At 35.8% G+C, this 26,049-nt stretch overlaps 1 protein-coding gene across 8 annotated transcripts in view; it reads left to right on the top strand.

The window, feature by feature from the left end:
- The window catches only part of FRY (FRY microtubule binding protein), a 195,884-nt gene that overhangs the window by 19,982 nt on the left and 149,853 nt on the right, over positions 1-26,049 (top strand). For 5 of the 8 annotated variants that reach the window (XM_039323574.1, XM_039323572.1, XM_039323573.1 and 2 more), the window contains exon 1: positions 13,569-13,942. The exons of 2 other annotated variants lie outside the window; for them this stretch is intronic. In XM_039323574.1, coding sequence (XP_039179508.1) covers positions 13,744-13,942 — 199 coding nt within the window. In that variant the 5' untranslated portion in view covers positions 13,569-13,743. Of the gene's footprint in view, positions 1-13,567; positions 13,943-26,049 lie in introns of those variants that run through there. One more of the 8 variants, XM_039323576.1, reaches the window with a different exon arrangement.

Here is a 26,049-nt window from a genome sequence, read left to right as displayed (position 1 = left end):
CTATATTAAAGGGTCGCGGCATTAGGAAGATTGAGAACCACTGGCTTAATCTCTCAGCCTTGCAATTTTTCAAAAAGAGACCAGAAGATGGTGCCACAATTATAAATACTGTATGTCCAGTTGATGCAATCAGAAATCAGTTGTCTCTTATCAGAATTAAGAAAACTTAGATGAAACAGTTGGTTTAATTGTCACATATGATTTAATACTATGTTCTCCATGGAAGTTTTTATTAAAGCAATGTACTTAAGTAGCTCCACTACTTTCTGAAATGGAAAAAATTATATTCTCCTAAATACTAGGCTTATTTAATCTGAGTCATTAGCAATGTGATGAAGTCCTTTGTTCATGTGTGATTTCACTCTTTTTGATGGTATTTTTTTCTTTAGTGTATGGCTCCTAAAAGAGAGCTTATTGTATAGAAAAGTAGTGCACAAGATTCAATCAGGGAAATAGTTTGAGCTTGCAGAACTGGTTTCACAACCTTTCCTCTTCACCTTCTACCTTAAGTGATGGAAGAGGTATGTCAATAGAGCTCTACAGCTGAAATTAACTCTGCTTGTTAATTAATCCACAGAAAGAGATCCACAGAGTTCCTCACAGAGATAACTTTGTCATTCCACAAGTAAAAGAAATTTTTATTTATTATTTTCAATCAATTTATATGTCTACCCAACTCACAGTTGTAACTTTGAATAGGTATCATAAGATTAAACCAGAAAAACAAAAAATAACAAACAAAATAAAAACAACTCTTCTCCTGAAGGAAGAGCTGGGTTTTCAAGAAGGCCAGCCACAATAAGATAAGATAAGATAAGATAACCTTTATTGTCATTTTTTCACTGTGAGCACACTGGCCCACATTACAAATAAAATTCTGTTGCCTGCTCTCAAAAGAAAGTATCTGTCTACCCATACACATACATCACACATATATACAATGGGACTATCTTTCAAGCTAGAGTGAGGAGTTCAAGAAGATACCAAATTGCACATCAGATGGAGTGCTGTGCCTTCATATCCAAGTACATGTCAAATTCTGAGAAGCCTTAATCATCCAGGAGTCACATGAATCTAACACATAGTTGGCTGCAATGTAAAGATAAACAGCTGGTGACTGGCTCTGCAAATGCAATTGTTGTACATTGGAGAAGAAAGAGATCAACATCTTGTTTGGAATTTCTAAGATGTGGCTAATGGACTAAATTCACAACAATTTATTAGGAAAGAAGCTAATTAAAATATAGGTGTTCACATAATAATGATCTTATATCCAATATAACGTGTGCTTTTTAGCCTTACTCCAAATTGTTGAAGGGCAGTCTCAAGATGTGTAAAATCTATTAGGATTTGCCACTTGTTACCCTGGAGGAAAATCAGGTGACTGCAGACACAATACCCTGTAGAGTCAATATAGGGATTAGCAGTTAGATACAGGAATACTTTTCTACCAGCAAGGAATAGCTGAACTGTTTTTCAGATCATCAATACAGAAGGGCCTAGATGCCATTGTTCATCAGAAACTGATTTTCAGCAGGCTGTTGCTTCTGAACCTGAAATTCAGAAATAGCCTGCACAGAGAAATACCACTTTGCATATTGATTGACAGTGATATGGCCTCAGGAGACAGATGTAAATTGAACAAATTTTATTTAATGCATTGAGAGTTTATTAAAAAAGCAGCAGCCCTAAGTTTTAGTCATTTTCTTCCATGCAACTTTTCACTAAATTTTTAATTGGCAGTCACAATGTGTACATAGTTCTGACCTCACCTTCTTGTCCCTACAGGCAACGAATGCAGATGTGAGACTGAAAAACATCGAGATACTCATTTTTGAGACAGCAGGAACCAAATAGTTATTAGAAGAGATATTCATGTTCTCTGTTAATTAAAAAAATAATTAGTTATGCCCTGTCTACTCCATAAGCTGTTGAATGTCAAGAATGACTTTTCAAAATTTTTTAATGACCCGATGGATAATAGACTTATGACTCAGAGCATGCAATTGTGCAGAATATAAAATAAGGATAAGAAGCAAATGTCATTCCAACCAGCAGACAAGAGAGAAAGTAAAGAATATTTTGATTTGCAATATTTTTAAGCAAGCTGCTATAACAGACTGAGTACCATCTGAGGAGAAATTGTGTGTCTGTACAGAGCTTTGTAGCATTTGGCCATAGATATTTATAAACTATAATTCCTTACATTCCAGGTCTCTTCCATGTTGGTCAAGGTTGCTGGGATCTATAACTCAGCAATATCTTGAGGGGCACAATTTCCCCATTTTTATAGCTTATATCACATAATATTCCGTGGTTTCATTTGTAGCATCAAAAACGTGCAGAATTACCAATTACATTTAGTTTAAACTAAAAATCACAGTTGATCAGATACTAAAATATCCTTGAAAATTTTAGGTCTACATTTTATTTCACCTTGAGCAACAAAACCAGTGCCATTTTAGTCAGCATAATGATGAGAAAAGTTGATAATAAATTTCATGGTTATAGCCCATCATTTTTGCTAGTGCTGCAAATTTGGTCTTGCTTTCTTCCTGGAGACCTTTGTATTGTGTACTTCTATGTGTGAACTACACAGGAAAAATCATAGTATACTTAATTTCTCTTTATATAAATATATAGTTTACTGATTGATTAGTATTATGATCATATCATAATCACACAAACACACACAAATTGCTTCAGTCCTAAAAAGATACTAAAAAGCTTCAATTTAATTGCCACACTACTGGCTAATATATTGCTACTATGTGTTGAAGTTGATTATTGCTATTTAGATTTTATTTTATATGCTACCTACATTAGTAATTGACCCTGTATAACTATAATACACATAAACACTTATTGTTACTTATTTTACATTTGTATATAATAAAAAGCTTAACCAAATTTAAACATTTGATAACAGTAGTTTGCACAGGATAAATGATTTTTTCTGTAGTGTAAATACATCCCAACTGGCTGAATCCCACCACTGAATTAAGGGCAACCCAATAAAAGCAATAAAACACTTCAGTTTCTAGAAGCAAGTCCAGTTTTAGCATAATTGATTTATGATTTATGATTTATTCAGGCTATCCACCTAATAGTACATCTTTGCATGTTTACAGCTTTCTTGTGGTGTAAGAACACAAAACTGCCTCTAACAGAGTTGCAAAATATAGTCCTATGGTTACTGTTCCTATTGAGTATTAAATGAAGGCTTGGCTATAATCAGTTATTGTATAAAACAGTAGCTGAACTGTTGCATGACTGGATATCAAAAATATTTGGTTGAATCTGTGTCTTAACTCTGTTTTTTGCTTAGCAGACAGGTACTGTGCATTATTTTTTACATTTATTTTGAAGACATACAGTACAAATTCCTTAAGTAGTGAATGGTAAGTCATTAATGTCAGATAAGTACACATTAACTTTGATAATGGTTGAACAACAGCATATTAGACTAATTCAGAATTATTAAGCTGACTCTGGAAGAAACAGATATTTAGCCATACAATGAAAAGACAGTTTTCTACTTATCTAAAACAATTTTATAATATGGTTTTATATTTAATTTTATAGTATGGTTTTGTGTTTATAATGTGGCCTTGAAATACAGTCTTGTATTTATGTGGTCTAAAATGTGTCCTAATGATGCTATATAGTAGATAAATGTTACTTAAAGTTATATTATATTATACATTATATTGTTTATGGAAATATGTAGATTAGTTCTAGGTAAGCCACTAGGCTGCATGTGGGATTTATCTACAGAAAGCTGGTGTAGGATTTTTAGGCATAGAATAACCACAAATTCACTCCCTTTAATTCTTCTTTGGAAAAATCTGCTTCAGAAGGTTGTAATTGATGCTGCTCAAGGGGGAAAATTAACAAATGGCTTTTCCATCCATTTTCTTGCCATCTGAAATGTCCTGAACCGTGCTGTGTTTGGAACTGTTCCTATCAGTGGGGGGGGGGGAGCTAAAACCAGATCACTTCTCATTCCCCAACCAATTCCATCACATTTTTGGGAGAATAAGTTGTGCTTCCCTGTAAATAATTTGAAAAAAACAAAACAAACATGGAATAAAGTTAAAATTAAAATGAGTGCCTTCCCTTTTAAAAATTAAACTACAGAACAGAGAGGGAACTGGTATACAGAATGGTTGGCATACATGCATTATTTTAAGTCATAATGGATTTCAGTTGAGTTTTGGTTTTGGTTTCAGATCACGGCTTTGGGTTTAGTATGTTATGAAAATTCAGGCAAATGAAGGTTATTTAAAAGCAGTTACCTTTAGTGCAATGTTTAAATTCAGTCATCAAATAGCTTCCTTCCTGTACCTATATTGGAAACTTTCTGTAAAAGTTTTTAGTAGGTTTTAGAACTGAAATGGAAGGTGACTAGGCCTATTAAAATTTGGATGACCACTAAATAGGAGGAAAAGTTAAATGTTTTCTGTATCTCCCGTATTTGTGCATCCCAGAGTTGGTAGCTCCAGTGTACACAACTTAGAGATCTTATTAAATAACCTTTTTAGAAGTTGTAATCCCCAAATATATGAAGGGCACAATAGTAACGACCTGTGGTTACAATTAATAATCTCAGTATCAGCACATCTAACTTAATTTTTCCAAAAGTTAAACACATACTAACCTCAGCAGACATAACCATATAACTTTTTTTACAACAGTGTGGAAATAGCTTCCCATTATCTTCTTTTTGGACATTTTATTGATTTCTCAATTTAAACTGCAATTGCAGATTTCTGATCTTCCTTCCTTCCTTCCTTCCTTCCTTCCTTCCTTCCTTCCTTCCTTCCTTCCTTCCTTCCTTCCTTCCTTCCTTCCTTGTATTGCCTGTTTAGGGAATTTAAATAGACTAACATTCAAATATTATCAATTTTTAAAATATTTAAATAATATTCATCTGTTGTAAACATCTTAAGTTTGTTAAGTACATATTGGATAGTGCTGAAATATTTCAAGCTGTTTCCCTCTTTAATTAGATGTTTTCCTCCATTAATACGATTAACTCACCTTGTGGAACTATGCCAAGGACATTTTAAAAAAGATTGTATGTCTTCCATGAGGGAACATAGCCGGAAATGATTCTTGTTCTTTTGCCAGTTCAACTGCAACCTGTTTGGAAACTGTCAGTCAAATAATGAAATCTTTATTAAATTTGCTAAATAAATTTGCTACTATAATTTGCTGCAGCTGTGAAGTACTTTGCAAGAACCAATTCAATGTTTAGCCTTTAATCTGTTTGTATTCCTTCAGTTTTATATACCAGGAGCCTTGACTCCATTATATATGTATTATGTTACTGTTGTCATAGAAATTACATAGGACTAAATTCATCTATAATCAGCAGATTATTAAATTTTATTGCTCAAAAAATGCAAAGTAGTATCAGGTGGGGAAAAATAAAATCTGTAGAAAAAAGTAATAATTCAGTGGCTTACTTTCATCTTTAACACTGATAGATAAAATTGGCTTTTGTTTTGACATGTGTATGCTATTAATAGAATTCCTGTTAACAGATCAATATCAGTAACGATTCAAAAATAAATGACAAGTAAATCCAGCCTCTTTGATGTTTAATGTTAATCCAACTGAGTGATACATATATATTAGATTGATCTCATGTTATGTAAATTATGATTACATACAGAATCACAATAACCATTGAAATATTAAATTTGGTGCACTAATTAAAAAGTTTCTAAATTGGAAACTCTTTTCTATTTCCCAGTCTCTGTCTAAAACATTAATGGTAAACATTTTAGTATCAGGATGGGTACATAGAAACTAGAAAAGAAACTTGAATGCAGAAATACAAAATAGGACAATAGATGAATAATAGCATTGAAAGTAATTTGCTATCAGTGAATCTGAAGATGTTTTAAAAGACAGTTCATCAGTAATAGTAATTAGGTAACAAGATATAACCTGACCAAGCATAACTTCTAGAAGTATGGAAAGGTATATGTTTCAATACGTGTTTATTGTGATAAAAGCAGGAATTCTGCTATGTATTTTTAAGAACTGCATTAGGAAGAAAAGACCTGGGTATTATATTCAATTTTTTTTTCCTGAATTTGGTTGGACAGACAAGCATATTTTTATTTTATTGAAAGCGATTACAATTGCAAAAAAATCCACTGGTACTGTCCAAATGCCTTTACATAACATGGAATAATTAAACATTATGCCTAAAGCAAGATTTTTGTACAGCTTGAAGACTTTACTCCTGAAAATCAATATTTGTCATGTTTTCTGATAATAAGCTATCTACCTGATTAAGTAAATGTTACAGTTATTTATTTAACACATGTAAATAATTTGACAACTAATCAATGTCATTGATATAGTGTATACTGTAGTGCTATACAAGCTTATTTAGAAATAAATCTAATCAAATTTATGGAAATTTGTAAGTAGATTATGATGGAAATTATGGTGCTTCAAAATATTTTTATTCTCTTTAGGAAAAATAATTTGGTTTTTGTTGTATCATTTAATAATTATTACTTCTAAAGTTCTTCTCATCAATGTTTAATTTGTTAGATTTCATCCAAAAGACCAAAACTACTCAAATTATTAAAGACAGACCTATTATGAGCAACAGGAAAAAGCAGATAATGGTGCAGTGGTTAGAGCATCAGGCTAGAAACTGAAAGACCATGAGTTTTAATTGTGCCATAGGCACAAAATCAGCGGGATGACTTTCGGTCAGTGACTCTGTCTCAGCCCTAGAAAGCAGACAGAGGCAAATCACTTCCAAAAAATCTTGCCAAGAAAACTGCAGGGACTTTGCAGAAATCAAAAGTGACTCAAAGGGAGAAACACACACACACACACACACACACACACACACACACACACACACGGAAGAAGAAATTAAGCTCAGTGCAAAATAGTTTGGAAAAATGGGGCAAAGATTTCAATTTTTTTCTTCTTATATTCCGCATGATCACAAGTCAGAGGTTTTTACACTGGCAGTATATGCATACATCAAAACATCAAATTTTTTAAAGGTAAACAATGCATTTTGCTTGAATATACCCATTTGATTCTTTCTGTAAGGAGGCAGGCAAAAACAATGGTTGTTCATTACTTGTTTAGCATTATACATGAAATAGGATCCTTATACTGTTAAGCTAGAGTTAAAAGTCAATGTTTGTTCTTTGCCCGTTAAGAGGGGAATAATTCAGGAATCCTATGTTACACCCAAGACTGAAACAAAATAAAATGATGCAAAGGAAGACAAGCTGCAAGAAGAACCAGTCATAAAGGATCAAACCAAGTGCATTAGTGTGCTCTTTCAACAGCACGATGGTCACTGAAACTCCCTGGCAATAGAGTTTCTAACATGAAAGAAAATGCAGACGCATATAGACTGAATTCACAAATTGTACCAAGCCAGAAATTTGCTTAAACATCATTTATTGAATAAATGACAGTTAATTGGATTCACATACTGTATCAAATGATAAACCGTGATTTACACAGTACATTAAGCTCAAACCAAACAAACAATAATACAATTTTGAACCTTATATAAATTCATTTTTTATTTCCCATTAGTCAAGATTGATCCCAGTTGCTGAAGTGGAGCCCTTCTTTTCCTTGTTCCATGGAAGAATATTTTAGCATTCCAAAATATAGTTACTTTTCTTCACTGCTTTGGAAGGATTCCTTCCTCCATATAGGGAACCTGTTGTAGTATGTATAGGTACAATAGTATTTCCTATAGTCGTAAGATAGTGTTTTAAAAGCTTGGCCTCCAGCAGTTGGAGTAGTACTGTGGTATAAGAAAGGGTGGAGTGGAGTGCCTTTGTTATGTCAAAATTAGTACTAGTTAGATTTGAACGAGTGCTGTGGTTCTTTTAAACTACAGAATAAATCCCTTTGAATGGATTCATTTGAGAAGCTGAATGGCAGAATTATTGTTTTCAAAGTTAGTTTTGATTTCCTTCAAGAATATCATGAGAGTAATATTAAATCAAAATACCAAAATATTTCATTTATCATAGCATCTCCTATAAAACTTAATTTTCCAACAAATTCTGTTGAAAATATTTAAGTAAAAATAAAAAGAGAGAAAAACAAAAGTGATATGGTGGTGGGTGTTTCTTCTAGGCCTTTTCTCCAGTCAGAAGATACAAATGAAGCTTTTTTAAATCTGATTATCAGTCTTTCAAATAAGCTATGTGATAGTAATAATGGGAGAGTTCAGTGATTCCACCATTTGCTAGGCATCTAACTCTGTTATGGAACAAAATTCCATTCCTCTTTTGCTGACAATTTCATTTGTCAAAAGGTGAAGGAATGAACTATGAGCTATCCTAGACCTAATTATCATCACCACAGAAGAACTGATTGAAGCAATGTGTGGGACCTGCACTTAAAGAAAAAGCAATTATATCCATAAATTTGTGATATTTGGAGGAAGAGAAATTGGGAAGAGTCAGGCCTGCATATACAACTTCGAAAACCAGATTGTGATGAACACTGAGGGAAGGTAGGTCAATTCTAGAGGCTTCAAATCCTTAAGAAGAGGAGTATCTAGGAATCCTATAAAATTAGACCCAGAACTTGCAATAGCAAACTATTCCCACAAAAAAAAAAAATGAGAGAAATATAAAGAGGCCAGTGAGGGTCTCTAACAACTCTTTGATTTGCTGGAAATTGAAAGAGGAATACATAACCCAACATGTCCAGCTTTAAAGTCTATAGAAATGTTGTCAGAGAAGCTAAAGCTTAGAATTAATTAAAGCTTGCCAGAGACACCAAAAAAAAAAAAAAATTTCTGTTTGGAATGGTAGAAATAAAAAGAAAGCTGAAGAAGGTGCAGGTCCATTATGAAGAGAAAGTGGTAATGTGGGATTAGATCTTATTTTACATCTGTTTTCTCTCAGGGAAAACGGAGCTCAACTGGGTCATTGTTATTCTACTGAGAAAATGAAGGAACTTCAGCTTGGGATTCATAAAGAGAAAGTAAGAAAGAATTTAGCTAATTTAAATGTATTCAGGTACATTTGTACATTCAGATCAGATTTATTGTATCATAGGTATAGAAGGACTAGCAGGGATGATCCAAGAAACCTGTTGGCAATCTTCAAGAATTTCCCGAGGACTAGTAAGGATGCAGGAAATTGGAGCAGAGAGAATGTTATGCCTATATTCAAAAAGAAAGAAAACTGCAGATCTGTCAATTTGATGTTTATATAAGCAAAGTCTTTGTAGAGAATATCAAGCAACATGCTTGTGGTGAGATAGAATTGGAAAATTAAGAGGAGCCAGTGTAGATTTTTCACAGATTTGTATCAGACTCTGCCTTGCTTAATTTAAGAGACTAGGCTGAGGTTATAAGTAGAGTATTTGTGCACCTTGCAAACTTTTGAGAGAGTGTTTCATTATAATCGCCATAAAATAATAAAATATGGGCTGGATGATACTAATGTTAGATAAATCTACAGTTGGCTAAAAAAACTGCTCCCCAAAATTGGCTGCACTTTAACTTGGGGCATGATATCAGGAGTGCCACAAGATATTGTCTTGGGCCCTGAGTTGTTCAGCAGGTCTATCAATTGCTTGGATTACATGTACAAACTCTATCCTGGCCTTACTTGACTTCTCTGTGACTTTTGATACCATTAACCACGGTATTCTTCTGGATTCACTCAGAGATTTGAGGTGGGCAGCATGGTGTTGTGATGGTTCATCTTCTTTCTCCAGAGTCAATTCTAGTAGGTTGGAGAGGAGAGATTTGATTTATTTGATTTCTATAGCTGCCCAGGTCCCCAGGTGACTCTGAGCAGTGCACATTATAAAATATAAAAACAAATAAAAAAACAATTAAAACAGTATAAAATAGATATATATGATTGCCAAATAGAAATACCCTTCCCTTGGACCTTCTGATGTGGGGTGCTGTTGCAGGCAGTGCTCTCCTTCTATTTAACATCTACATGAAACCCTTGGGTGAACTCCTCCATCACCACAGAGTAAAGTATCACCAGTATGCCAATGATATCCAACTGTATATCTCTGTCTCTAGTAAATTAAACAATGCTCTGTACACTCTATCCTGATGTCTGGAGGCTGTGAAGATCTGGATGGGGAACAACAGGCTTCAACTGAATCCTGGCAAGACTGAGAGGTTTGGGATTTGAAGATCCTTTATTTAGGACTATATCATCTCAGGTGCTGAATGGGATTGCGCTATCCCAAACAAACCCTGTGTACAATCTGGGTGTCCTCTAGCACTCACAACTCTTGCCTGAAGAGCAGGTGGAAATTATGACTAGGAGGGCCTTTGTACAACTTATTATTGTGCACCAGTTACATTTATTAAGGAGCCCTACAATGTACTCTACATAGGCTGCTCTTGAAGAGTATCTAAAAACTTCAGTTGCGTCTGGAAAATGCAGTGGTACAAGCTGTTATGTGTTTCTGATACAGTGCACATTGTAATTTATGAACTGCATTGTTATCAGTTTGTTTCCAGGTACAATTTAAAGTGCTGATGTTGACCTTTAAAGTCCTACATAGCTTTGGATCAGGTTATTTGAGGGATCACCCTTCTCAATTTCATCTGCCTGTCCCACCAGATTTAGTAGAATTAGCAAGTTATGTTTTCTGTTGTCCTGGGTACTACATTTGGCCAGCCCTAGACATAGGCCTTTTCTGTTGTGGTGCCCATATTATGGAATCCTCCCCCACCCCACACACAGATGAAATCAGCCTCATCACTCCTGAACTTTCGAAGGTCTTCAAGGTCTGATTATGCCAGCAGCTTTGGAACTTGAGGTGACTCTATTAATCAACATTGTCCTGTCTATTATTTTCTTATTTAATTCTACTTTTATAATTTTTAATGTTTTTAATAACTACTATATAATAGCTTTAGGTAATGATTGTTTTATATTTATTGTTTTATTAAATTAAATTTATTATCAAATTGTATGCCGCCCAGAGTCAGCTTTCCAGGTCGACATATAAATTTGATTAATAAATAAATAAGTATGTCTAACACTGTAGACAAAAAAAAATATTCAAAAAGATCTAGACTTGTCTGAACAGTGGCCTGGAATGATGATAGAAATAAAATTCTGCAGGTAGGTAGAGAAATTTAAGACATGAGCATAGGATAGGATGACCTGGTTTTGCATTAGTACATGTGAACACAATCTGGGTGGCCTTGCCAATCACATGAGCTAACAGTGTAGCACCATTACTAAAAAAACCCGAACACTATTTTGAAATGTATTAACAAGAGCATAAATTCAAGGAGAAAGGTCAAATGAGAATTCCAAACATAGCAATAGACTTATATACCGCTTCATAGTGCTTTACAGCACTCTCTAAGTGGCTTACTGAGTCAGCACATTGCCCACAACAATCTGGGTCCTCATTTTATCCAACTCAGAAGGATGGAAGGCTGAGTCAACTTTGAGCCGGTCAGGATCAAATTCTGGCAGTGGGCAGAGTTTACTTGCAATGCTGCATTGTGACCACTGCGACACCATGGCTCTTGGTGAAGGGTCTGGAAACCACGCTCTGTGAGAAAAGGTTAAAGGATCTGAGTGTGTTTAGCATGCAGAAAAGATGAATAAAGAGACATATGATCACACCCAGAAGGTGTGGTGGAGTTTTTTTTAATCACCTGAGAGTGCAGGATCAGAGCCAAATAATCCTTGAGTATACACAGAAGGCTTTTCCCTTCCTGAATCAGCATGTCCACTGCAGTTTATACTATGCTAACGGCTAATTTTATGAATCACTGTATTAGACATTGAATTCTGCATGGAACAGAATCCCGATCTTCATAATTCATAGTTTACTAGGCTCTTGGACATTCATATTCCCTAGGATTGGAAAATGTCATTACCATAGACATAGGAGACTATATACTGGATTATGGTCAAATAACAGGTTGGCATTTATGGTCCTTCGCTGTGTCCTAGGGAAATTTACAACTAAAACATTCGAATACTGGCATCTTGGATTTTGACATTTCTGTTTATTTGAACTGCACCTATTCCAAAATAAAGGTTTGAGGCAGGCAGCAATAAATAAATCCAAACCAAAGAAAAATGTATCATAATATATAGCTGGACATATAATTAGACATATAAAAAGTCAACTACATTTGGCAAAAAGGTCAGGAAGTATATAAGTTGTCACTTTATTTAGCTTGCAGAGGGTTCACATTTAAACCCAAAGCTCCAGGGGTATTTAGATTTGAGCTTCGAGAAGAAGATTTGAATGATATTATATCAATTTATCTCTTTAATTGTAAAAAGAGACTTGCTTTTGGAGAGACTGAATCAGAGGCAAGAAGTGGAAAAAAAGAAGTAGAAAAATAGAAAAAAATGTCCAGGTGTAAACATGTTTACAAAACTGTGCAGCAGTTATTCAAGTTTTAGCTGTGCAAACAAAGCTTGTTGAAACTTTACCATCTGTACTTCAATTAAGTGAAGAACTTGCCCTAGGGTATCTAGGGAGTTTGTTGACTGTGCCGAAGGATGGATGAAAACAAGGAAAGAAACTGATTTAATGCAAGATTTCTTATACACAGGATTTGTGTAACTTTTGAAGAATTGCAGCTTATTAACAGGGTTGTTTTTATAATACTGCACAGAAAAAAAGTAACTTCTTTGCCATCTGCAGCACCTGCATGAATTTTTTTTTAAATAAGTTTAGGTTTGAAGGCTGCAGCTCAGCATCTCCACTTTATCAATAGCTTCAGTAGGCAATCTAGTTAAAAGTATGATACGTCTTTACAGAAATGCAGAATGCAAAGTAGTCTTTAAGTCAGAGAAAAGAGCTTAATTTTATTTAACATAAATGTACTGAAATTGGTAAAATGATACAATAACAAGTTGTACTTATGGTTTCATTAGATATCTGCATTTAACTTAATAAATTGCAATGATGTATTTTTCTATACATGTATTAAGTGATTATAGAAAAGTGCTCCTATTCCAGGTTTGCAGACTTGAAATCTGTTATAAATCCTGAATATCCTTCAATATATAAGTGTCAAACAATTAACATTCTCAAAATAAATAATATACTGCCATTTTCCCTAATTTGACATATTCCAACCTGTGGGACTACTAATCCAATCATTCTCAGGTTGGAATATGTCAAATTAGGGAAAATGGGTGGCATGGAACTTGTGATCCAAATCTTCTTGAAAGCAGTAGATTGAAAAGAGCTACACTGTTACACATCTTAAATAAAATAATATTTTGCTCACATCTGATCTTTAAATAAATAACAGCACATACTAAATTGCAGAGCTCCTGTATTTACTGAGACATGTCTCTGGGTTTGATCTGTCACTAAGCAGAGAAGCATGAATTACAGCAGCCTTTCAAAACCAGTTTTTTACTCTGCGTAATGGGAGTTGATGAGCTCAGTCAGGTAACCTTGTCAGTAATCTACATGTCTCTCTTTGCATTAATGATTTTGTTATGCTTCCTCCCCTGAGGTACTTGACTTTTAAAAGGAGGGACTTGGTGGTAATTCTACACTCAGTTCTGCCCACGCCTATTCACACTTGCTAAACTTACCAAACAAGTGCTGGGCTAAGCATTAAAAATGGTTGGTGACTGCTTTTCATCCGTAAAAGAGATTTGATTGATCTGCAACTCTGCTTCCATAGCTTTTACACTGTTTTGTTTCCAGAAATTGAGGAGTGGTTGTAATATATGTGCTGCAATGGCAATTGGTGACAGTAATCTTCATTTTAGAACTAAGTGTCAATTAACTTCATACCAAGCTGATTATAAACTAAGACGGAGTAGTCTACCATCGGAACTCCTCAGAAATGACATTAAAGGAAAGTATCAAAGAAATATTAGGAATTTAGAACCCATCCATCCGAGACGCCCTAAGAAAAGACCTTCACTCTTTCCAGGTAGGACATATCAGGAAGTTTCTGTGGCACATTCTTAATATTTTCTTTATATTTGAAAAATACAGAGACTTCTAAACATCTATTACATATAAATGATACATATTTTAAAATATCAAATCATAGTAGCATACAGTAATAATATTAAACTGAATTACCTCATTGCTTTGAAAGCATGTATATTGAAAAATATAATTTGGCTTCCTATATTGTAGCATTTTTTTATAAAGAGGGTTTAAGATGTTACAATACTTTTAAGAAAGCATGAACAACCAGATTCTATTTTGAATTATTTATATGCTGTTTTGACAGTTCTTACTGTATAAAGTTCTAGTCCTTATCAATAAAAAGCACCATTCTTCTGAAAGAGATGCTTTAAATCCTTATTTTGCACTGAATTAGCAAATGTTTGCAGTAATGGGTATATGTAATCCTCAGGTGGATTTGTTTTTCTTAATCAGATTTTCAATTAAATAAGAAACAGTGAATTATGGTTTTAATTTAAAATAGTAAAGGGGTTAAGACAAAATGTTGATTACTTGTAAATTCATTGTACAGATAGAAGCATATTAAGAAGCTATATTTTCACATGTGCACAACAATTTTTTTCAGATATTAAATAAAATATATAGATAAGAAAGTCACATTGATTTTAGTTCAGAATCCCATTTAAGAACTCATGTAGGCTTGATATCAAAGATTTGGGATTCTTATTTTAAAAAGGACAAATCCCCTAAAAGTTTAAAATGAAAGCAGTTATGATTTATGGACATGTTATAAATGCAAAAACATTTTAAAAGCCCTGGGAGGAAAAAAAAATAACATTTCTAAGTGACTTTGCATTTTTGGTTTAAATTGCTAGCCATAAGCAGACATCTACAAAGGTTTAACTAAATATAGATATGATGTAGTGCTTGAAGTCAGGTGATTTGGGTGTGTTCTGCTATATAAAACTTCCTGAATCCTGAATCAGATATTTTTCACAACTCCTGCTTCACTAACACGTGCAGATTTAAAATCACATATGGACCTTCTGAACCAGTCCCAGTCTGCATAAGTACAGGTAGTTCTCGACTTACGACCACAATTGAGCTCAAAAGTTCTGTTGCTAAGTGAGACCTTTGTTAAGTGAGTTTTGCCCCATTTTGCAACCTTTCTTGCCACATTTATTAAATGAATCACTGCAGTTTTTGAGTTAGTAACATGGTTGTTAAGTGAATCTGGCTTTCCCATTGACTTTGCTTGTCAGAAGATCGCAAAAGGAGATCACATGACCCCAGCACACTACAACCGTCAGTTTCCAAGCACCCGAATTTTGATCATGGGTCTAAAGAATGTTGCAACGATCGTAAGTGTGAAAAATGGTCATAGGTCACTTTTTTCAGTGCCGTTGTAACTTTGAATGGTCACTAAATGAACTGTTATAACTCAAGGACTATCTGAAAGATGAGAAGTTTTTTATCTCATCTGTATCTTGAAAAAATGGAATGTATATAGAAGTATATATGGAAATGTACATGCAGTTAGTCCTTGACTTATGACCATTTGTTTAGTGACTGTTCAAAGTTATGATGGCACTGAAAAAAGTGACTTATGACTGGTCCTCACACTTACAACCATCACAGCATCCCTGTAGTCAAGTCAGCATATTTTGGGCGCTTGGCAACCAGCTCACATTTACAGTGGTTGCAGCAGGATCACAGGATCACCATCTGTGTTCTTCTCAGCTGGCTCCTGACAAGTAAAGTCAGTGGGGGAGCTGGCAAGGAACATTGCATGTCACAGTCCCATGATGATTCACTTAACAACCATAGCTAAAAAGGTCATAAAATCAGGTACAGTCCTTTGAAGCCTTGCCTAATGACAATATTTTCAGTCCTAATTATGGCAAGTTGAGCACTACTCGTGTATATACATATATAGACTGAGCATAAAAGTAATGCATACAAGACAGTGGGGATTAGTCAAATAAGCCATTTGTTGGGCTCCATCCCACTATGAGTTCCCCAGGTCCCGTGGCAAAACCAACTCTTCAAGACCTTACGAAAGAGTGTCAAAGCGGGGGGGGGGGGGCAGTCTAATTTCTAAAGGGATGATATTCCAAAGGGAGGGAGCCACCACAGAGAAGATCTTTCTTCTGGGTCCCGCCAGATGTACCTCATTAGGGGACGGGACCTGCAACATTCCTTGTTTTCCCACTCTAGTGGATTGGGTGGATGTGACCAGCAAGAGATGGTCCTACAGATAACCTGGTCCCAAGCCATGGAGGACTTTAAAGGTGACAATCAACACCTTGAATTGCACTAGGGAGCAAATTGGCTGGAGCTTCCAAATGACTTTCAAGGGCAACCCCATGCAGAGCACATTGCAGTAGTCATGACAGGAGATGACTAGGACATGAGTGACTGTGAGTAGGCATTGTTGGTCCAGGAAAATTGGTAACTTGCGCACAACCTACAGTTGCGCAAAGGCCCTCCTGGCCACGAATGCCACCTGCTTCTCAAGCAGGAGTTGTGAGTCCAGGAGAACCCCAGATTTCAAACTGAGTTTGTTTGGGGCAGTGCCACCCATCCAAGATCAGGTGTCTCTACTTTTCTATCCTTTCTCCCCACCCTCTGCCAGTAAACTTGTGAATGAGATTTATTCTCTCGCCTTTTCCTGACCACCAGGATTTCATATATATAGTTTATTGATCAACTTGAAGCAAGGATTGGCAATAGAGACTATTCCTTATTTGGTATTCAAGGGCCACAGAGGATGCATCTACTAATATACAGGCACACCATGGACAAAAACATATGTTTAACTTTTGGAGGGTGGTAGGATTTGAAAACTATGCATATTTAAGAATAGAGTATTTATTGTACTCAATGACAATGATGTAATAAACTTGCTATAATAAACAGATTACATATGTGCAGGGAAGTAGTAATCATAAAGCTAAACATATGATTTGATTTTGCATTTTACATATAGCGCCAACATTAGGCTACACTTCAAGTAACAGCATCACATGTACTGTATCTTAACATAAAAATTGTAAATATTAGTGATTTCTTTAAGTGTAAGCTGGTCAAAACTAAATGTGTATCAGGTTAAAGTAGACAATATAATAAACATAACTGATAGTTTCAATAGCTCGTCAACCACATAGGCAAAGCCTTAACTCAGATGAAATGCTCTTTAATCTCCCTTCTAAAATAGGTATATAGGCATTAAATGAGGCAGGCATTAAATCAGTGATGGCGAACCTTTTAGAGACTGAGTGCCCAAACTGCAACCCAAAACCCACTTATGCATCGTCGGGTGCTGGCTGGGTGTGGCCCATTGGCTAGGTGTGGCCCATTGGCTGGGCGTGGCTGCGGTGGTAACGACAGACTGGGTGGGACTAAAAAGTTCAATCAATCAATTCCAACTTTGCAAGATCTTTTTTTTCCCCTGAGAAGTTGAAATTGACTGATTGAACCTTTTGCACACGGCGGCGGAGGCCTAAAGCGAAAAAGTTTTATAAAACCCAGCTGAAGGCCTAGAACTAGGGCGACAGTGCACTTGCCCACAGAGAGGGCTCTGAGTGCCACCTCTGGCACCCGTGCCATAGGTTCGCCACCATTGCGTTAAATCATGCCAGAGAGAACTGTTTTCCTATATTTAGATATTATAATTTGGTTTAAATATATAGCAAGTTTGACAAGAATAAAGGAACTAATGAGGAATATAATATTGGGAAGAGATACTTGGTCCAGTTGTACAGCATATCAATATCCTTAATCCATTGCTTCAAAGCTGCTATTCCACATTCATGCCCAAGCATTCAAAAATGAGCTCAATAGAATCCAAGAATCCCCAGTTACTTTATTTCTGCAGACCAAGATGAAATGTAATTAATGATAATAATTGGAGGAGTCAAACTTAGTGAAGGATTCAGAGGTATCTTACTGATACCAGGCTTGCTGTGAAGAGACACAGCAGGGAACTTGAAATAAGTGCTAAAACATTTAGTTTGGCATTGGTTCCCATTTTGGCTTTATAGTTGCCCACAATTATTTATATAAGCAGAGGGGAGGCAGCTTCAAAAGAGTATTTAGATAAGCTTCAGATTAGACTATAATTCATTGGCATGTGTATGTGTAAATTGAGGGAATATATGTAAATCTTAATAAATTAAAGCAAGACAGGTTTAGCCTAATACTCAATGGATTTAGCAGGATGGATTTGGTTCTTAAAAGATGCTGAACAATATATATTGAGCCCTCCCAGTGATTTGTCCAACTGTCCAATTTATGCAAGAGTCATCTCCTCCTGGGTCTCTTGGAATAAAACATTTTTCAAACACATAATATAATTTATGAATCCAAGGTCTTCAGATCTTATGTGCCATCCTGTAATGTTCCATGACTAAAATGTCATAGAATTCTAAGCCTAATTCTCATAGGGTTAATTGAAAACTTTTAATGGCAAATATGAGCAAAACACTACTCGCTGGTATGATTCTTTTTATATGTTTCACTTGCAATCTGGGAATACTCTGAGGCCACAAAATAGATGCTGGGGCAGGGGGCCAACAATATTAAAAGTGGTGTGACCTGGCATTGAAGTTCTGCTGTTTTATATATGTGCAGTGGTACAAAACATGTTAATAAGGGATAAGACTTTGTGCCCACCATTTTAACATTGGCTTTTCCTGTGGATCTCTCTAGGTTTTTCTTTCATAAATTTGCAAGGTAGTAAATTGTAATGCAAACTGTAAACAAATGGCTGTCTGGAACTTTTCTTTGTCTAATTAAAAAATATAAGTGCTTTTAAATACAGAGAGTTTCAAATCTATTACGTACTAGGTTATAAAAACAGGGATGCTTCTCGTGGCTCTTCATAGTTTTTAAATGGGAGAGTGCTAGGCTGTTATGGATTTCCTCCTTGCCTTTCAGTTGAGAATATATTTTTTTTATTCCTCTACAATAATTTTTTAGAATAAATCTTTCATTCTTAAGGAGTTTTTGCAATACATTAGATGTTGACAGGAAAAGTTGTATATAAACTGATAATTCACTGCCATTGTGCACAGTTACTATAGAAGTAATGAAACAATCCAGTCAATTAGCAGTCACATCAGGTAATTGTTCTGACTCCCTATACCAGGAGTGTCAAACTCAATTTCATTGAGGGCCGCATCAGCATTGCGGTTGCCCTCAGGGGGCTGGGTGGATGTGGCCAGGGTGGGTGCAGCCTACTGGGTGGGCATGGATGGAGTGGGTGTGGCCTACTGGGTGGGTGTGACCAGCTCTACATCGTTCACGTCAAGGGTGCCTGTGGGAGCCTGGGCAGGAGTGGGATAGATCTGAGGGTCTCTGGCAGAAGGGGGTGGGACCAGGGCAAGTGCCAAGGCATGGTCCACTGGAGGAGCCTCACTGTTCCTCTCAGGCCATGCAGGGGGGAGGCTTATGGAGCTAACACTGAATGCGTTTCAGCATAGATGGCTACCACAAAATTGTACATTAGCTCCCGGCTGGCCTGGGCCAGGGCCAAGGCAGAAGGGGCCATTCCCTCACTGTTTCCAGGATGGCTTCGCGGGCCACATGAAACCACTTCGCGGGCTGCATCCGGCCCCCAGGCCTTGTGTTTGACATGTCTGACCTATACACTCTCCCAACTGCTGCCATCCCAATCAACACAGGTTGATAATATCTTACATTATTTTTCCATAGCTAACACTGCATAATCCCATCAGAATTATCTGGATATTTCTAGTATGTTCACAAGCAAACACCATCACCCCTGCCAAATCCTCTTTCTCATCTCAAAAGACAAGAAGCACTCATAACTAGCTATCATTGGAACTTTACAGTTATTCTGAACCACAGAAGTCACAATGATTAAGCTAGCAGGAACTTGATCTTAAAGACCTCCAAGGTCCTTTTCTACTCTGTTATTCTGTGTTCTGTATTCTGTAGGAGAGAGTTCTGGGGATTGCTTTCCAAAGATTGTGCACAGATTGGTTGGGATGAGACATAACTTTATTTAACTACATTTAATTGTATTTCTATGTGTTTCATAATAACAATAATAATAATAAAGTTGGAAGGAACCTTGGAGGTCATCTAGTCCAACCCCCTGCTCAGGCAGGAAATCCTATACCATTTCAGACAAATGGCTGTCCAGTGTCTTCTGAAAAACCTCCAGTGTTGGAGCATTCACAACTTCTGAGGCATGTTGTTCCACTGATTAATTGTTCTAACTGTCAGAAATTTCTCCTTAGTTCTAGGTTGCTTCTCTCCTTGATTAGTTTCCATCCGTTGCTTCTTGTCCTGCCTTCAGGCACTTTGGAAAATAGCTTGACTCCCTCTTCTTTGTGGCAGCCCCTGAGATATTGGAACACTGCTATCATGTTCCCCCTTGTCCTTCTTTTCATTAAACTAGGCAACCTTGGCTCTTTTATGACTCGTGGACTTCAAACTCCCAGAATTCCTGAGCCAACATGGCTCAGCTTGGAAACTCTCCCTTTCCCCTCAGCATATGCGCTGGCTCAGGAATTCTGGGAGTTGAAGTCCACGAGTCATAAAAGAGCCAAGGTTGCCTACCTCTGAACTAGACATACCCAATTCCAGCAACCATTCCTTATATGTTTTAGCCTCCAGTCCCTGAACCATCTTTTCTTCTATATATTTGGAACTAGAGGTCCGTGCATTTTCTGTACGGGTTTTTCAGGCTTTATCCAGAGTGTTCAGGAACTGCATGGAGATTTAGTTTTAGATTTAGTTAGATTTAGTGCACTCAATCTAAATTTATGTGACTAGGAAAATCATGAATACATTCTATATGCTACTATATTGCTTCAGAAAACATAGGGGCTTCTATGCTTGAACATTCCTTCTGATTTGGCATGTTAGAAGTTTAAAACTTCATGCAGAACCTAAGCTAAAGTTCTTCCTCTGAAAACTATCTGTATCTGAACTGGGAATTTTTGATATGCAGAACTATTTTGATTGATCCTCGTGTTTTCCATATACTCTAGAACAAAAAAAATCCTGAAAAAAATTGTTCTTTCAGGCTGATAGGAAAATTGATTATTCTGTTGTGTAATCTTTTTACAATTATATTATTTTACCATTTGTTTGCTTCTTCTCATGAAAGGAGAAAAATTGAGTATAGGTAAAAAATATTTTGAATCTTATAGCCTGAAGGTATTAGAAGCTGCAACTGAGGTGATGGTGATGCAACTGAGGTCCAGGTTCAAAACCACTCTCAGCCATAGAATGTACTTAATAAACTGGAGTTAATCATAATCTGTCAACCCTAACCCATAAGATTCCAATTGAGAAAATTGGACTAGTTATCTGTAGCAATGGAATATAGATTCTGAACACCACTGTTTTTTTTAAAAAAAAACAGTGGAAAATTGGAGCAAGTTCAAAGGAGACCTACCAAGATGGTGAAAGTCTGAAAATTAATCCTTATGTAGAAAGATTAAAAGTCCCAAGTATGTTTAGCCTACTATAATGTTTGAAATACTTGTATTTGAACATTTGAAATACTTGTACACATAAGGCACAAGTAATTAGTAATAGTAGTAAAGTTGGAAGGGACCTTGGAGGTCATCTAGTCCAACCCCCTGCTTGGGCAGGAAACCCTACACCATTTCGGACAAATGGCTGTCCAGTCTCTTCTTAAAAACTTCCAGTGTTGGAGCATTTACTGCTTCTGGAGGCAAGCTGTTCCACTGATTAATTGTTCTCACTGTCAGGAAGTTTCTCCTTAGTTCTAGGTTGCTTCTCTCCTTGATTAGTTTCCACCCGTTGCTTCTTGTCCTGCCTTCAGGTGCTTTGGAAAATAGCTTAATTCCCTCTTCTTTATGGCAGCCCCTGAGATATTGGAATACTGCTATCATGTCCCCCCTTGTCCTTCTCTTCGTTAAACTAGACATACCCAATTCTCGCAACCGTTCCTTATATGTTTTAGCCTCCAGTCCCCTAATCATCTTTGTTGCCGAGGGCATTTTTGTTTGGCAATAGTATACATGAAAAAGATCTGGGTCAACCACAGGTTAAACGTGAACCAGTAGTGCAATGATGATACTAAAAAAAACAAAGACTACCTTAAAGTGCATCAATAAAAACAAGACTTCAGGTTATAGAAAGTAATTTTCCACTGTACTGTGCTCTGGCCAGACCCACATTGATAAAAATGTTGGACAGCACAGGGCCCAGAATAGCACCCTGTGGGGCCTGATAACCTCCTTCCAAGCTAAACTGGAATCATTACTGAACCCTTAAGGGTGCATTAATTTAACTAACTGTGTCTACATCTAACAGTATAATCTAGCCCATATTTTATCATATTCTGCTGGAAACTTCGTTGAGGTTCATCTACACCACAGGTGTCAAACTTGATCGCATCACATGATGTATTGTGACGTATCACAATGTTTTTTCCCTTTGCAAAGCTGGAGTGGGCGTGGCCTGCGTGTGATGCATCGGGCCTGCAGGCTGCTAGTTTGACACTTCTGATCTACACCATGTCCAATGCATTCTCCTGAACTAGTAAGCTGTTAAGTCTGTCAAAAAGCAGTGTTCGTATAGTATGGTTTATCTCTGATTAATCCATGCTAAATCCTGTTATTTGTACCATACTTATCTTAATTTTCACCAACATATTGCTTGATACTTTGTGCAATGACCTTTTGCAGTAAAGATGTCAAACTGTAGTTTATTGAGCCCTTCTACTTTTCCTTTTAAAAGATGGAGATACTATTTGTGTTCTTCCAATCTTCTGGGACTTTGCTATTTTCATGGGAGTTCTTAAAGATTACCAATAGTCCATCTGATACTGGAGACTTGAATTCTTGACAGGTTCTCTGTTATCTTTTCTTGTCTGTCCAAGCTTCAGTTTCGTCTTTTCCTCAGTGGCATAACCATGATCAGTTAGAGCCCCATTAGAGTTGTAATAACAGACAGACATGAAACAAGAATTAGGAAGTCTTCTCATTATCATCCATTACCTCTCTTTGCCGTTTTCTCCTTGAAATAGACCTAAACTCTGGCATAGTTTTGTGCTGGTTAATAGACAAAAATAAAACATGGTAACTAATTGTTTACATATACTATAGTTTAATGACTCATACCCGTGCTGCTTTAACATTGGTTTCTGAAGCCACTTGGGGGCAGCAGAGGAACATGTTTCTTGCAGGAAAAAAACAAATGTAATAAGTATCTGCATTTGAATTCTACATTTTATCCATCCTAAGATTTGATATGGCATTTCAATTTCTCAGTCATCAGTTTTGGTCTACTTGGGAAGGAGTTTGAGGATTTTTCTTTTTCTGGTAGTTTTCTTTTTACAGGTAGAAAATATGTAAATAAGTATTCCTTTTTTCAGGTCATACAGGTAGTATTGCTGATTTGCATTTCAACTGGTAATTCCAGAGTAAGGCAGTTAATGTATACCACATCATGCATGGCCAGTTTTGTGTGTTATGAAAGTAACTTGTTAGTAGTATACTGGCAGATGCCATGTGAACAATTCTGTTATAAATATTTTGAACAGAGGACACTAGACAAAATGGTTCAGAAAAGAAATAGACATTAATAAGTAATTTAAACTTAGGAGCAAAGCTGGTTAAATAAATTAAATATTTAAGGTTGTTCTTTAAAAATGCATGAAAAGTTGCCCTGGTCCTATGTCAAATTGTAATAGAAAACGACACTTTTTCATTCTAAATAGAATTGTGCATTTTATTCTCCTCAAATTGTAATGTTCATCAATATAGTAAATTTGCATTTTAATTTTACTATTAGAAATTGTAAATTATATTTTATCTGCAGTTCAATTTCTATTTTATATACTTAATACATTTGGACCTCTTCAATCTGAAAGCTTGTTGGTCAGGTTGTAGCCATCAATTAAAATAATTTAAAATAAAAAAATGAGAAAGGAAGAACTTTAAAAACTAATCTGATTACATACTGCTCTGAATTATACATAAATATTAGCACCAAGGAAGCCCTTCAGAGAGGAACATTTCATAATAGGTCCTTCCCTGTTCACTAATAAGTCTAACTTTAGAACGTAGGGGCACCAAGAGCAAACTTAAAATTTATAATTTATGAACAGGCTGTTTTCCAATACATGATTGCAGCCATTAAGGGCTATTGTCAAAATTTGAAATGTTTTCAGAAATGGACAGAGTGAACCTATGACATTATTTAAAATTTAACAATAATTATATTTGGCCATTTCCATTCAGTAGTCAATGGCTGTGTTTTGACCACTTAAGAAATCAGCTGAGATTTCTTAGCATTCTTCAAGGGTAATTAAAAATGGATAACAAATGACTGCAAGTGGGCAGATCCCGATTTTTCTTTTTTTTTTTTTTTTATTGAAAATTTTTAAATTTTACAAAAACAAATCCCCTTCCCATACCCCCCCCAACCCTACCTCACCCCACTCCTACCCAACCTCCCAAACCCTCCCCTGGACTTCCCAGAGCTGAGTACAGGCTTAATTGAGAAAAAAACTTAAAACACTTTTAAAACCTAAACAAATTAAATACAATCATCATTCTATATAAACTCCCTCCAAAAACGCAAATTTAAACATTACTTTCTTTGAATATCTATACCTATAATGTAAAATCTAATTTCTCCCTCTTTCTTTATCCTAATACAAAAAATAAATATATAAACCTTTGTTATACCATCAAAACTAAATACTCTTAGAAAACTTAAAGTAAATACATATTTCCTTCAATCTTCATAATCTTCTCACCTATCCAAAAAAAAACTTAAAAATCCTAAACAAATCTAGACACATTTAGTTAAACAAATTATTTTCTCTTAAAGATATTAATAATATTTAAAAACTTGAAACACTTTTAAATCCTAAACAAATCTAAATACAATCATCATTCTATATAAACTTCCTCCAAAAACACAGATTTAAGCATTACTTTCTTTCCTAAACAAATCTAGACATTTAATTAAACAAATTATTTTCTCTTAGAAATATTAATAATAATATTTAAAAACCAAATTTAAGCTTTACTTGGAACTTAAACAAATTATACTCCCTTCAAAACACAAATTTATTAGAATCCCCTCACTTTCCAAAAACGATATAAGTTTTACTTCTCCCACAATCTCAATAGTAAACTTCTTGTCTAAAATTCTCATTCAATGTCCATAATTTTCCAATAACCAGTTGCACCCACTATAAACACAAACTTCTTATCTAAAATTTTCATTCAATATCCATAATCTTCTGTCTAATAGCCAGTTGCATCTACTATAAGCACAATCCATATCGGTCTCTCTTGCCCGCAAGCATCGAAAAAAATGCGTGGAATTCTGCCCTTGAAGATCGCTCCAAAGAGTTTGTAAGTCCTGATTGACCCACCAGCTCAGGAATCAGTACCTGTGAAACTTCCTCAACCTCCTTCTTCTGTTGGTCTTTCTCTTTACATTTATATGTTACTTTTTCTTTACATTTATATGTTGCACAAGTCTCAGGGACCGATACCTGTAAAACTTCCTCAGTGAATTCCTCCTTGTGTTGATCTTCACAGTTGTAAGTTGTACAAGTTATCCTCTGCCCGTTCCTCTCTTGTTGGTGCCCCTCAAGCTGAAATTTCCCAATTTCGATTTCAGGCAGCAATTCCACCCTTGAAGATTGCTCCAAAAACTTTGTAGGTCTAACTTCTCCCAGAGCCACCCTTGAAGATTGCTCCAAAGACTTTGTAGGTCCAACATCTCCCAGAGATTCAGAGACCGCTGAATATGAAACTTCCTTAACCTTCTTCTGTTGCTGCTTTTCTTTGGAGTTATGTGCTACACAAGTTGTCTTCTGCTCCTCAATCTGGACTTGTTGAGACCTAATAGATGGCGATGCACATACCCCCAGGACCGAAGTATAAAAATCTTTTGCTTGAGAAACAGTATTAAGTCTATGACATGTCCCCAGGTAGTTCACCACCATTCCAGTCGGAATATCCCATCTGAATAGAATTTTTCTCTTTTTAAGTTCATTTACTAGAAAAGCAAACTCCTTTCTTCTTCTTAAAATTTTAGATGGGATCTCCTTAAAAATTATGACATCTTGTGAAGCAATTTGAAATCTCTTCT

This window comes from Crotalus tigris, unplaced genomic scaffold (assembly GCF_016545835.1).
Source record: "Crotalus tigris isolate CLP2741 ecotype Arizona unplaced genomic scaffold, ASM1654583v1 scf7180000024280.1573445, whole genome shotgun sequence".
Lineage (NCBI taxonomy): Eukaryota > Metazoa > Chordata > Lepidosauria > Squamata > Viperidae > Crotalus > Crotalus tigris.
The sequence above is the reverse complement of the archived record's forward strand: the minus strand, read 5'-3'. Positions and strand labels throughout refer to the sequence as shown.